The following is a 14,715-nucleotide window of genomic DNA, read 5'->3' on the forward strand; positions in this document are numbered from 1 at the left end:
AGCTGTGCAGAGTGCTGCGGGAGTGCTGTTTGCCCAGGCGGCCTGGGCAGCGCTGGGGGTGGGAGAGAACGAAGGGTCCCTTCTTTTGCGCTTGTAACTTCGCTCGTATTTGTGGACCTGTGAATTGCAGACTGGTGTTGGAAGAAGAAAAGAAGCACCTAGGGGCTGACGCAGCGGCATCGAATGTGCCAGAGCTGGAAGGCTTTCAGGTCCCGTGAGCAGTGAGAATCAGCTCTCACCCGTAGAAAAGGCCCAATTTCAGGCAGTAATTCCTGTAGTAAGCGTCGTGGTTGATGGTTTGTCTGTAGCTCGACCGTAAGGAAGACATGCCAGAGTTCGCTTGTGCAACTTCTGTCCTTTAGTTACTGTTTCTGCAAAGGCACAAAAGTGTGTGCGAGCTATTTCAAATGCAATGTGGAGAGTGTTCACTTTCGTGCACTGAATAGAACGAACACAGTCTCAGAAGTGATGCAGAAGGCATAGTTCGGTAAATGTAGCTAGAATTACACTATGTATTGCGCTTTTGACGGCTTTTTCTTCAGTGCCCTGCATGCAAGATCCAGATAAAAAAACGCACGTGTCACGAGCCTGTCCTTTTAAATATTTTCAAAGTTATGCCCCGAATTATGGGGAAAACATGACAGCAAAAACAACATTAGCAACTTTATTTGAGAAAACATAATTAACTGGGCAAAGTTCATTTGTTAGTTATTTTTTGTTTAAATTATGATGGTGCCTCAGGGGAAGGAGGAAGATGGGTGGGAACGTTTATTGCTTTAGTAAAAGGCAAAGGACAAACAGAGAATAGGAATAGGAGCCCAGGAGCATGGAGTTCAGTGTCTGAGCCAAAATACACCTGCATGAGTGTTGTATGTAATGGTGAGAGCTTAGTAAGCATTCAGAAATCAAGACTTTTAGGGGCATTTTTAATCAGGAAGAAATCAGCACTTACTGAATTATATCTTGCCTTGCCGACGGAGAAGAAGTTTACCAGGTGTTCTCTCTTTTTCTAGTGCTAGCTTAACTAAAACACTGCTTTACTTCAGCTGTCACAGTTCTGGTGACTAGGATAATTTTTGATGACTACTAGGCTTCCTAAAAATAGAGGCTGATGTTAGTACTAAAAACAGTTCCTGTTTTCTGGCGTGGCAGAATTAATGGGAATTAATTCTGTAAGCTTTCCCAGCACAGATGTAGTCTCTGATTGCTTCTGTGCCGTGGCTCATTCTCTACAGTGACCCTGTTGCTTCAGCCTATCTGTTGCTATTTTCACTTGAATTCTGAGCAGATTTTCTATGCCTTCTTTATTTTTCCCTTCATTCTGATTTTTCTTCTGTTCTGTTTTCTTCAGTCTGTGAGTGCTACGTTTCATCTGCTGTCTGTGTTTGCTAGCGTTACAGAACACCACTGTCTATTCACTGCTGGGTGTGCTATGGAAGGTGGTGGTGTGAAATAAAAAGTTTTGGGAAGGAAAAGAAAAGGACAGGCAGTCTATGAGGGGGAGAGAACAGATCATCTGGCAGCTGCTTGTTGGCTTGCAGGAGAATGGAGATAAACCTGCACATCCTGGTGTGACCTTTCCGCTGTGCAGGCTGAAAATCCCAGTCCCTAATCTCCATGTGCTTTTGCTTTTAAATTAAATAGTCCTAACCTCTTGAGTGTCTCCTTAAGATTGGCCAACCTCAAATAGCTACCCCTGATCACTTTCACTCGCCTGCTCTGAGCTGTTTGTATTCCTCCCTTGAGGAGAGATGAAAACACTGGATTACACCAAGATCTGTTTTGTGGTGTCTTGGAGTCACATTATTGGTGTAAATACAGTTTTCTAGGCACTGAGACGAACACATCCGAGATATAAATACAGATTTTCCTGACTGTGAACTACTTGTAAGGGAACTTCTGGCAAGCAAAAAGTGGCTTTCTTTGTGTAGAAGAGGCATGGGAAGATGTGGATGCTCCTCCGATATTACTATTTTGAAAATACTAATAGGTTAAGAGAATCTTTCATAGACTCAGGATGAAGTTTTTCAGTATCTATAGTTAAATCTTTTTTAGAATGTGGTGGCATAGTGTACGTTTAAGTATTCTTGACAATTTAGAGTCTTCTGGTGAGGAGAAATGGTATAATGTTTAAATGCTGTTTAACTCTTTGTGCATCTCAGTATGTGGTGGTTGATTTTTTTTTTTTCCATTTTATTTTCTTTCTGTAATGCGTTCCTGCAGACAGAATGAAGGAAAAAAAATACCATCTTCACTCACTTGAATTTGACTCGTAAGAATTCTTTACATACTGTTCAGTTTGCATGCAGACAGTCGTTACAGGGGTCGCTTGTGTTTTTGTCAGATTTTAAGCAGGTGTAAAATGGTGTCCTTAGCTAGGAGATTCCATCAGTGGTTCTCTTAAATAACTAAGGTATTGGGGGGGTAAAGTCTGAAGTTTTGTTCAAACGCATTAGCGGTCTGTGAGCAAAGAAGTTTGTTGTGGGATTCGTTATTGGTGTTCGAGTGATTGAAGTGCTTGAGTGTTGGAGATGCTAAGTTACGTTATACTGTTTTGCCATCGGAGTGATTTGTTGTGTACATGTAGGATGGGCTAAGACTCAAGTCGGTGTGGATTTTAGGCAGGTCAAGGGAGGTGAGGCTTACAGGTACCTTATTCCACTTCAACCCTAATTCACCTTCTTGTTTTATTAGAAGGGGTAGTTGTAAATATCTCTAGGGACGTGTTATAAAGCTGCATTAAGCTAGCATTAGCTTCTTAACGTATTAGTATTTATCGTCTTGTAGTATTAGTGTCTCAAAGGTGATGAAAGTACTGCCCTTAAAATATATGCCATATAAAGAGTAATATAGACACTGTGTCTGCTTACTGCAAAAGTATCAGGCAAAATACTGAAGCATCTTCTAATTTCTAAAACCGAAAAAAGCTTATCATGCTGCCAGAATGTTCTGAGAAAAGTAAAGTCACAGTGGTTACAAGCTTCACTGATAGTCTGTTTCCGTGTCCAAATTTCCACAGACTTGCCTTTGGCCTTTTGATTTCTAGTTGCCTTAGTACCTTTCCAGGGAACATAAATGTCATATAACACTTCACATGCTTTTTTCCAAGTGAGACCTTCAACTGTTCTTCCTCATCACTCCTACAGTTCATTTTAGTGTCCATTAAGCACTACGGCCAGTGTTTTCTCCTCTCCCACAAATGAGTGCACTGAGTGTATTTGTCTTGCGTACAGGGAATGTTCTGTGTGGGGACACAGTGGAATCCCATGTTTCTGGCTGTGAGGAGTGAGGTGTGCCTGATGCAGACTTTGTGTTGCCTGCACTTTTGTCTTGTTAGGTATATGGCACTGACTACTAAGCCTTAATTTCTGGAGGGATTAGTGTATACTTTCTGTCTGTAAAGCCTGATTTCCTCAGGACTGTGGACCAGATATTAGTGATGTGGTTCCACTGGCTGCAGTGGAGTTACCGGGGAGGAGCTCCAGCTGGTCTGTGTTAAAGGCCATGCAGCAAAGCCTTTCAAGGCTTCAGTGCGTGTGGTACCATGACATATGTCATGAATTATCAGACTAGTTCAAAATACTGAAAAAGGTGCTCTGTGTGTAACATTCCTTTAGAAATTGAGGGTTTCTGAGTTTCCAGGAGTGAGAAATGGCAGTATCTGCGCTCACAAGGGTCCACAGAACTTGTCAGGGATTCAGCGGCAGTTTCTCTTTGTGGTAGCTACCTCTCTCTCCTTACAAGGTAACAGAGGAAGCAGCTTACATGCCAGGTATTTTACAGGGCGTCTGCTTGGAGCTGCTTTCTGGGGAATGTTAGGTTTTTTTCTCGCAGCAGGTGATTAGTGGGCATGGTGTGGGTACCACAGCCAGAGATCCCTGGCCCAAAGCTGTGGGAGGGGAAGGAACGCACAGGCATTGTTGGTGAGTTCTGACATCCTATGCGTGCGTAGAAGGTAAATGGGAAACTGTCATCTTTGATGCAACTGAAGCTTCACAATGGTAGGTAATAGATGTTTTCAGATCCTGCAAATAACGTGTGGTGTTTACAGAACAAAATACACAGTCGTTTCTTCAAAATGACAGGTCCTTAAGTGACTCAAGGCTTTTTGGTGAATGAAGTCACTGATCCGTGTGCAGGAAGACTTAGGTAAATAGTCTGGTCATGCTGGTGGGGTGTCGAAGGGTCAGTTGTGAGTTGCTTTACCTGTCAGGGGCTATACATTCCTACATTAGATGGGCTAATTCATAGCACTGATCTGTGCTGTCTGGAGAACAGTCCCATCTGAAATGCTAATTGCTTGCTCTGTGTTCTCCAAAGTGCTGTTCTCCTCCTTTATGTAGGTTAAATTACTATTCCTCTGCAATTGCTCAGCAGAGGACTCAGTTATCTCTGCCTCCATTTTCTCAGGTGGTAATCGAAGTATAAGGTTGATTTTGTGTGCAAGAGGTTGTAACTAATTGCTGCATATTTTCTTTTAAAATGGGACTTGTGAAAGAATCCTCCTTTCTCAGCAACTTAAGAACAATTTTCTGTTTGGGATGAAATCAGTAAGACAGGAAGGTTAAAACTCTTTGTGTACTGCTGGATGGTAAGATACTAACTAAACAATAGTAAATTCAAATTATCTTCAATACAGAGTGACTTTATTGGGTCATCAGAACTGGGCCATCCACCCACAACCAAAATTTTGTTTCTGACTTTTGCTTGTTGTCAACTGATACCAGTTGATTCAGACTTCTGTTTCTTAATTACTGTACATTCCAGTGCACTTCTGCCCTAAAGGCTTATTCATCACTGCAGTGATAGTATTACCTAGCTTAGTATTATTGACATGGGGAACATTATAAGATTGTAATGAAAAATAATATAATCAAATCATAAATAGTATCGAGAATAAATGGAATACTTCAAAAATTTTTCTGGGACTTCACCAATGGTTGGTTTGTCCCATAAAGAGATGGGTTTGCACAAGAGTTTGCTGGGATTCAAACTGCATATGGGCTCAGGCAGTGGTATAAGCCCTGCCTTTATGTAGTCTGCAAACAGTAGAGAGGCAAAAGAGATCGAGTCTGACTCAGAGCAGGTGATGCCTCTCTGTTTTAAATAATATTTTCTCAAACTGTTTTTAAGTTGGATAAAATTCTTTTGCGATTAATACAAAATTATTAGTGTCTTTGAGTCAGCCTTATTCTGTGTGTTTCTAAAAGGGTAATTGATACTGTTGCAGTGTCTAGTCTGGAGCCTTCAAATGGATCGTTTGGTCTATTGGTGGAATGGCGTGGGGGAACCTTATGTTATAAAACTGTGGCAGAGGAGCAGATATGGTATCCCACAGGATTAATTTTTTTGTCATGTGTCTGTGAGAAATACCATCCTCATTTATGTTATGAAAACCTAACGTTTGTATGACCAGTTTAAATCATTGCTGCAGCCAAAGGCACTTCCACTTTTGCTTCCCACATCCTGCAGTGATTTGCACTACAGCAAAAAGCTGTGGTTGGCTATACTCTGGATTCTGTCCAAACACAAGAAGAGTGAGGGCGAAGAGGGTCTGAGCATGGAAGGAAAGACACAAGTAAGAGTGGACCTGTCACTTCTGGCAGAAATGTTATCTTATTCCCACTGGAAGAAAAGTGGCATAAGTTAATGCCTTAATACAGCAATGACAGCTCGTGTAAATGTGTTGGCTTGCCCACATTTGTTGTACCTGAGAGGAGGTTGTTAGATTTACTGTACGGGTTGAGGTTGATGATTCCTTTTGGTTGAATCTGTTTTGCCATCTATCATCAGAAAATCAGAGTAGGTGGAGATTTGAAAAAGTCAAGTGACATTTTTAATTCATAGAAAGTATTGGGCACACATTTTGAACAGAGCTTGTTAAACCTCCCTAGGCAGCTATGCTCTGTTAGGCAGAATGCAAAATAAAGGCAGAATTTACCCAAGCTCTGCAAAAGCCAGATGTAAACTCCAGCATTCTTTGTCTTCTGGTTCTTAACGACCATACTGCTGTTTTGCCCTGATTTAGGCTATACAAGCCGTATCTTTTTTATTCACATTTTGCTGTCTTTGTTTTAAGAATAGCTTAACTGATTTTCATTATGCAGTAAGTATGAAAAAATGTATAATAGTTATTTTCTTTTTTTGTCCTAGCATTGATATGCTAATATCTTCTGATAAAGAAAAGGACCCAGATGTTATTCCTGAAGACAGCAGCCTGCTGACTCTTCGGTATGTCATTACGGTATACTCACAGTACCCTGATACAGGGTGGGGTGGAAAACAAGCAGAAGAGCATGGCTGGCTGCTTGTTCCCTCTCCAGGCAATGGTGTACTTTCTGAAGCAGTGTCCAGAAATACTCTCATAGGCAGAAACATCAGCCTATGATAGGGTAATTGATATGAGCCTTCTGCTTGAATGTTACTTAGGAGTTTTTTATGAAGATATACAGAATATGCCATCTTTCTTATTGGAAGAACGTAGGATTTCTGGACATAGGTACTCTGAACTAAATTTGTGCGTGAATTTGGAGTGTGCAGGGGACTTCTCATAATCATGTGCAGGAGCTTTCTCCAAAGCCTTGTGAGATAAATCTGTAGCCCTTACCTCTGGTAACCTGCAGTCACATTGTAACAGCCAAAGTGTAAGTACTGGAGTTGTAGTCAGATACCTCTTTCTCTGAACCCACACTTTACAGAATTACTTGATAAGAATTCATTGATACTACTGGTGCATTTCCGAGGTTGAGCAATATATGTTAAGTTTCTGTCAGTCAGCGAACTTTGAACTCACACTTCGCCAGTTCAGGCCTTTGCTGTACTTGAATTTCAGTTTGCATAGTACTAGTGTACAGAAATGTGTTAAGGTTGTGATCAATGTTAAGTTTGATTGTTATTGAAAACCTTCAGGAAGTTCTGGAGGGTAAATAGACTTGTTCTGGAAGTTAAAATGTTTTGGTGTTCATGCAGTGGTTAAATACATGTATTTTTGTAGCTATTTTATGTGTGATACTTTTTCTTCTACAAATGATACTGAAGTTTTTTTAGACAAGTGTCTATGTCATGGAGTTGAGAGTACTTGTGGGTTTTTTCTTTCTTTTTTTTTCTTGAACATGAATTGAATTTCTCTGAAGTGGAAGGATAGGTGAAACAGCTTCCTCAAAGGCAGCAAAGTCTTCTTTCTAGGAGAGCCTTTTCAGACAACGTTTTGTTGTTTTTTTTCTGGTAAGTATAAAACTGCTGACAAACAACCTGTGGTTTGTACATAAGGGGAAAGAAAAACATAAGCTGAAATCCACAAGCCGGCCTGTGTACTATCAGATTTTATGGGAGTCGAGAGACAAGAGTATTGTAAGTTAGTCTGTCATACTAAGACAGCCACAAGTCTTTCTGTTTTAAAGCTGCACTGTAGTAGCTTGTGTCATTTAAAAATATATCTAGGGATTCTGCATGGAAGTTGTTGAATCAGATTTTGTCTTGTGTTCCTGCCCCTCAGGATTAGAAAGAAGGCGTTACAGAGGAGAGAAGAAACAATTATTGTGGATCGGGCTTGCAGACAAGAAACTCTTGCTTATGAGATGGTAGGTTCCCTGTCATCTCGTAGGATCTCTAGACAGTTCAGCACAGCTCAAATCCAACTTCTGGATGCTTTTTTTTATCACTATGAATCTCTGTACACTTTAAATGTTTGCAGATATGAGTATGCAAGTAATGATTAAGGTTAAAGACATTTTATAGAAGGATAAGACAGGAACTCTGCTTTTACAGTCTATTAGTACCAAATGTAGTAAGGAGGAACTCCAGCTAATGATCACTGTATGACTGCTTTTATTTGGTTGCTACTAAAGTATTGTGAGGGGGATCAAGTGTGAACTTACTGTAGAGCTAGACAAAATGCATAAAGTTTTTACTCCTGGAGTCTGCTGTTGGACTCTAAGCTTTAATGTGTAAATGATGTGAGCTAGTTTTTGTAGGGCTGAACAAGGAAGACAGTAAGAGTATGGTGGCAGTAAGTTCCTGATTCTCAGCTTTGTAACCAAGTTTCTCAGCCATTTTGAGCTGAGATCAGCTGTGGTGTGGTGAGCAGCCCCTCAAAAGCCATCTTGGAATTCCTGTAACTAGCTGTAGTACATCTTTTTTTTAAGATTTCTTTGCAACCATTGAAGTCCTAAACAGAAAGACTTAAGTTCTTAAATTTCGCAGTGCTGAAGTCCATGGCTTCAACAAGCAAGCCATGAACTACTGTAAAAATTAGGGATGGAGGTGTAGTGAGGAAGGAGCCTCACTTGTGACTGTTAAAAATTTTTTTCCCTAGAGGTTTCCTGGGCTGTCGTAAGTGATCTTGTTTCAACTGTCCAGAGGCCCAGGCACATGATGTAAACATCATGCATCAGCTGAGAAGCAACAACTGTGTTGGGTTCTTAGCCTAGGGCATATCTGAGAAAATGCTTGCAATAGCAGTCTGCATAAAGGATTTCAATGACTGGTGTCTTACGTCTGTTTCTGAAGAACGAGCATGTGGTCAGTTACTGTGTCCCTTAAGCAAGCTGTAGTAACTGGTTTTTTTGTCAGGGGGTTGTGACCATGGTGTCCTAGCACAGGAAGAGAGCAATAAGAAATGTGAATCTGAAATGTGTTGCATGAAGAAGGGAGAAGCAAGGGATAGAAGTGTCTCTGAACTGAAGTCTTGCAGCAGTACATGCTCCTGTTATTAAATCAGAAGAACACTTCATGCTGGTGGGAAGTGTTTGTGCAGTCAGTATTCTCTCTTAATTTGTTGAAAAAGGAGGAAGCTGACTGCCACGGAAAAGTGCCCTCCCTCATTCTCACAGCTGGGCTATGTCTTTAACACAAAGTAGGATGAAGTGAGGAAATGCTTTCACTGCTCTTGCCACGCTACTATGTTTTAGAAAAGCAGTACTGGGTTTTGGCTTTGGAGTTTGGAGAAATTGAGACCACCAGCTATGCCAAGCTTCACTAACTAGAGGAAGTGTTTTTCATATACTTCATCCTGTGGATAGTTTCTAGATCGGTCTTTCTGAAGTTGAGGGCTGCAATTCTCCTTTACATGCAAAAGCATTCAAAGAGCATTTGAAGGCATTAAGTGATGGTAGCAGCTGGGTTCCATGAGAGCAGCAGAGTGGCAGCAGGCTTTAGTTCTTTTATGCAGGGCCTCTTGGTAGCCAAGGAGTAGCCAGCTATCTCATAATTGCTGAAAGCACCACAGCTTCTCTGGAGCTAAGGAATGAAGGAAAACACTTGAAATCAGCAAGTACGGCAGTTTCTTGCCTTTCCATCATGGAGGAAGTAAGCTGTTATCTATTCAGAAGGCTACACAGTCAAAAACAAGTTCCAGGGGCTATGATATGTAAATGATTGCCAATATAGAATTTACGTATCAGTATCTGTTTTCTCAGGAGTCGCATGCAGTTGGAAAAAGGCCAGACAATGTAATGGATCTAGTTGAGGAGGGAGAACTACTTTTAACTCTGAACATCTTCTATCCTGTCATATTTCAGAAGGTTGGTACTAAATTCTCTAGGTGGTATTCTGAAGTCTCTTCCCTACTCAGGTAATGTCTTGCTTTCCCTAGCAGTTAAGATCAGTGAGTCCAGTGGGGGACCGTGGTAAACCAACTGTGGTAACTTCTTAAGGATGTTTCAGAATCTGGCTGTCATTTTGTTAGTGGTTTACAGAAGGAATTTTTTACAGTAATTACTCAGGAATTAATTAATTTCACAGGAAGCTCAAAATCTGAAACTAAGTACGTGAAAACTAGAGTACTCTTTCTGGATTTGGAATAAGTGTACTCAGACTTTCTGTCTTTTCTGAACTTTCCAGTGGGGAATATGACTTTTGAGTTTATGAATAAAATTAATAAATGGCAGCCTTAGGAGGGGCTTAGGCAAGATGCTGTTTAAAACTTTGTACATCGAGGTGATGTGCCATATGCTGTCATTAATGACCTCAAGCTGTCAACTGAAGAGCAGTACTGATCCTGACAAGTGATTTTTATTTAAAGCTTGTGTGCTGTTTTCTTTGTAGCATAAAGACCACAAACCTTACCAGACAGTCCTTGTCCTGGGAAGCCAGAAGCTCACTGAGCTGAGAGACTCCATTTCCTGTGTCAGTGACTTCCAGATAGGTGGTGAGTTCAGCAGTCAGCCAGATCAAGCACCAGAGCACATCAGCAAGGTAAAACTTTCTATGTGGAAACTTCTGCGTGTGTAGGAGCTTTGAACACATACAGGAGAGAGGGAGGCAGAGTTTTGTTTTGTGGTTTTTAGTTTAGCACTAAATTCAGCTGCATTTGTTCTGCCCTTGGTTTGAACTGCAAGCAAATACTTCCTGGTGCCATTGCCAAGCTGACCTGTTTTGTGCGATGTCGAGAAAAACATCATTAGTGCTACCACTGGGAAGTAGTCACACTAGCAGCGAGTTCCTGCATAGATGTATCCCTGCAGACTGACTTTACTTTGAACTATATTCGAAAACACCAGAGGTAATAGAAAGCTAAATGTAGACCATGCCCTTCTGAAGTGCTTTGGTGTTTGCAACTGGGTGCTGATGAGAAGTAGGAATGAAGATTATTCCACTCTCCCACAATTGCCAAGTGTTCTCTAGGAATGTGCAAAAGGGGTCAGTAAAGAAGTACTCTAACTGCAAATACTGAAACTGCTTCATTTTGATAATATATGGTATTACATATAATATATATCATATCACAGGCTGGTTGAGGTTGGAAGGGACCTCTGCAGGTCATCTGGTCCAACTCCTCTGCTCAAGCAAGGCCACCTACAGCCGATTGTTCAGGACCATGTCCAGATAGCTTTTGGATATCTCCAAGCGTGGAGATTCCACAACTCCGCAGAGCAGCCTACTTGCCAGTGCTTGGTCACCCTCACAATGAAAAGTGTTTCCTGATGCTCAGAGGGAACCTCCTGTGTTTCAGTTTGTGCCCGTTGCCTTTTGTCCTGTTACCGGGCTCCACTGAAAAGAGCCTGGCTCTGTCGCCTTTGCACCCTCCCCAGAGGTATTTGTATATGTTAATAAGTTACCCCATTGTCTTGGTTTCTTGAACCATTGCTTCTCCAGACTGAGCAGTCCCAGCTTTCTCAGCCTCTCCTCACAGAAGAGGTGCTCCAGTCTCTTCATCTTCTTGGCCCTTATGGGACTCTCTCTGCACTATTTCCATGTCTCTGTTGTACTGAGCAGCTCAAAAATGGACACAGGATTCCAGGTGTGGCCTCACTGGTGCTGAGGAGAGGGAAAGGATCACCTCTCTCCACTTTTGTCTAATGCAGTGAAGAATCCCGTTCGCCTTCTCTGCTGCAAGGGCAGATTGTTGGCTCATGGGCAACTGGGTTTCCACCAGGACCCCCCAGGTCCTTCTTTGCCAAGGTGCTTTCCAGCCAAGGAGCCCCCAACACATAGTGGTGTGTGGGGTTGTTCCTCCTCAGGTGCAGGACCTGACACTTCTACTTACTGAGCTTCATGAGGTTCCTGCTAGCCTATTTCTCCAGCCTGTCAAGGTCCCTGTGGATGGAAGCTTAGTCATCCAGTGTATCAGCTGCTCCTCCCAGTTCTGTGTCACCTGTGAACTTGCTGAGGGTACACTGTGCCTCATCACTTAGATCATTAATTAAAATGTTGAACAGGGGTGGACCCTGTATTGACTGCTGAGGTACTCTTGCTAGTTACTGGCCTCCGAGTAGACTTTGTTCCACTGATTGTCACCCTTAGGGCCCAGCTGTTCTGCCAATATTATATATTAATCGTGGTATGTAATCAATATAGTATGAATCAAATAATATGATATACAGTCTGAGAGAAACCAGAGGATGTTATATATTTGTATGCCACATTCTTGTTCAAGGAGACTGAAAGACATCATAGATACTAGTCTTTTCATTTATGTAAAGTAAATGGAAGAGTCTTTTTACCACTATCATAGAATCATAGAACGGCTTGGGTTGAAAGGGACCTTAAAGATCATCTAGTTCCAACCCCCCTGCTATGAGCGGGGACACCTCCCACTAGACCAGGTTGCTCAAAGCCCTATCCAGCCTGGTCTTGAACGCTTCCAGGGAGGGGGCAGCCACAACTTCTTGGGGCAACCCGTTCCAGTGCCTCACCACCCTCATAGTAAGGAATTTCTTATCTAACTCTACTCTTTTTCAGTTTAAAGCCATTACCCCATGTCATATCCCTACGTGCTCTTGTAAAAAGTCCCTCTTCATCTTTCTTGTAGGCCCCCTTCGGGTACTGGAAGGCCGCTGTAAGGTCTCCCTGGAGCCTTCTCTTCTGCAGGCTGAACAGCCCCAACTCTCTCACTCTTTCCTCATAGGAGAGGTGTTCCATTCCTCTGATCATTTTTGTGGCCTCCTCTGCACCTGCTCCAACACCTCCATGTCTTGCTGGGGGCTCCAGAGCTGGACACAGGACTCCAGGTGGGGTCTCACCAGAGCAGGGTAGAGGGGCAGAATTCCCTCCCTCACCCTGCCTGGCCACATTTCTTTTAATGCAGCCCAGGACTTGGTTGACCTTCTGGGCTGCAAGCACATGTTGCCGGGTTGTGTTGAGCTTCATGTCAACTGACAGCCCCAAGTCCTTCTCCTCAGGGCTGCACTCAATCCGTTCATCTGCCAGCCTGTATTGATACCAGGGGTTGCCCCGACCCGGGTGCAGGACCTTGCACTTGACCTTGTTGAACTTCATGAGGTTCACACAGGCCCACCTCTCAAGCCTGTCAAGGTCCCTCTGAATGGCATCCTTTCCCTCCAGCGTGTCGACTGCACAACTCATCTTGGTGTCATCAGCAAACTTGCTGAGGTTGCACTTGATCCCACTGTCCATGTCACCAACAAAGGTGTTAAACAGTGCCAGTCCCAATACCTACCTGAGGAACGCCACTCGTCACTGGTCTCCACTATCTAGTTTTACTGTCTAGTAGAGCACTAGCTGATTAGGTCTGAGACCAGGGAGTTTTGAGACGCTCCTCCTGGGTATACAGAGGAGCCACGTGAGGCTGTCGTGACCTCAACAGGGTTGATACTAGGCTTCCTCACATCAGTCATTTCCCCAGAGTAAGTGCATGCCACCATTCTTAGCCTCCCAGCAGGAGCTGTTAATGAGTGGTGTGCATTTGTTCCATTTGTTTGTTTTCCTCAAGCATGACTGTGAATTTACAACTTGCTATGAAGTATAGGCTCAGCGTGTGGTAAGTCTTCACAATAAAATCTGCATGTTGCTTCAGCAGACAGGTAATCAGCCATCAGTGGGGTAGAATTTTCTTCCGTTCGGTCTAGGAAGGAGGTGGCACCATGACCTGCCAGAAGTATGTGAGTTTTTCCAAATGGTGAAAATAACTTCTGACTAATTTAAGGATCTTGGTGTCTGATTTAAAACAGAATGATGCTCTGAGAGTCTGCAGGAAAGAGGCTGTGTAAGTAAGTTAGCTGTTGATGCCAGCTTCCGCTTCTCTGAAAGTGCAGTTTGTGTACACAGGCTGAGTGAAAGGATCAAGTTTCTGGTCTCATTGGTTAAGTAAACAAGTGCAGCTTTGTCAGCTGATACATAGAGTTAAGAGAGACTTTTTGGATTTTGTTAGTATAAACAGACCTAACTTCTCTTTTATTCCTGCTGCTTCTGGTTTTTGTGATGTTATTCTTTGCTTTTTCTCCATTGGGCTGTGATGAAATGGGATGAAATTTAACAAGTCCAAATGCCGGATTCTGCACCTAGGACAGAGGATGGCTGGGCACAAGTATAGGCTGGGAGAGGAGTGGCTGGCAAGCAGCCCTGTGGAGAGGGACCTGGGGGTGCTGGCTGACAGCAGGCTCAGTGTGAGCCAGCAGCATGCCCTGGCAGCCCGGAGGGCAAACCTCTGCACCCTGGGGTCCATCAAACACAGCCCGGCCAGCCGGTCAACAGAAGTGATCGTCCCGTGGGATGTTAAGGAACCTGAATGCCTCCAGGAGAGGGCAACAGGGCTGGAAAGCATGTCCTGTGAGGAATGACTAAGGACTCTGGGTTTGTCTCCTTTGGAGAAAAGGAGGCTGAGGGCAACCTCATTGCTTTCTGCAGCTTCCTGAGGAGGGGAAGCGGAGAGGGAGGTGCTGAGCTCTTCTCCCTGCTGTTCAGTGACAGGACACGTGGGAGGGGTTCAAAGCGACACCAAGGAAGGTTTAGGCTGGGCGTTAAGAAGCATTTCTTTAGTCAGGGTGGTTGAACACTGGAGCAGGCTTCCCAGGGAGGTGGTTGATGCTCCAAGCCTGTCAGGGTTGAAGAGGCATTTGGACAATGTGCTTAACAACAGGCTTTAACTTTTGGTCAGCCCTGGAGTGGTCAGGCAGTTGGACTAGGTGATCACTGTAGGTGTCCTCCAACTGAAATATTCTGTTGCACTCTGTGCGTTTTTGGGTTTGGTTTGGGTTTTTTATAAACAAACACCTTAGTCAAACCAACATCAGGGGAATGTTTAAGAGAACTGGGCAATACTGAGGTATTTTGTTCCGCAGATAGGGATACTTCTAACAAGGATCCTGGATCTTTTATGTGGTTACTACTACGGTTGGGATTCCCTGGAGAAACAGCATAGGGCATCCCTGCTTGCAAACTGAAGGATAAAAGCAAGAGCTGGGAGGAAGGAATGCCTGAGTCATACCTCTGGCCAGCATTAATCAGGAAAGACCTGACTCAGATTCCCAAGAGGTT

At 43.2% G+C, this 14,715-nt stretch overlaps 1 protein-coding gene across 1 annotated transcript in view; it reads left to right on the forward strand.

The window, feature by feature from the left end:
* SNAPC3 (small nuclear RNA activating complex polypeptide 3) overlaps positions 1 to 14,715 on the forward strand; it is a 28,277-nt gene that overhangs the window by 842 nt on the left and 12,720 nt on the right. The window contains exons 2-5 of the mRNA XM_075411542.1: positions 6,154 to 6,231; positions 7,496 to 7,580; positions 9,417 to 9,521; positions 10,045 to 10,194. Coding sequence (XP_075267657.1) covers positions 6,154 to 6,231; positions 7,496 to 7,580; positions 9,417 to 9,521; positions 10,045 to 10,194 — 418 coding nt within the window. The remainder of the gene's footprint in view (positions 1 to 6,153; positions 6,232 to 7,495; positions 7,581 to 9,416; positions 9,522 to 10,044; positions 10,195 to 14,715) is intronic.

Source organism: Opisthocomus hoazin, chromosome Z, assembly GCF_030867145.1.
Source record: "Opisthocomus hoazin isolate bOpiHoa1 chromosome Z, bOpiHoa1.hap1, whole genome shotgun sequence".
In the NCBI taxonomy this organism is placed as follows: Eukaryota; Metazoa; Chordata; class Aves; order Opisthocomiformes; family Opisthocomidae; genus Opisthocomus; species Opisthocomus hoazin.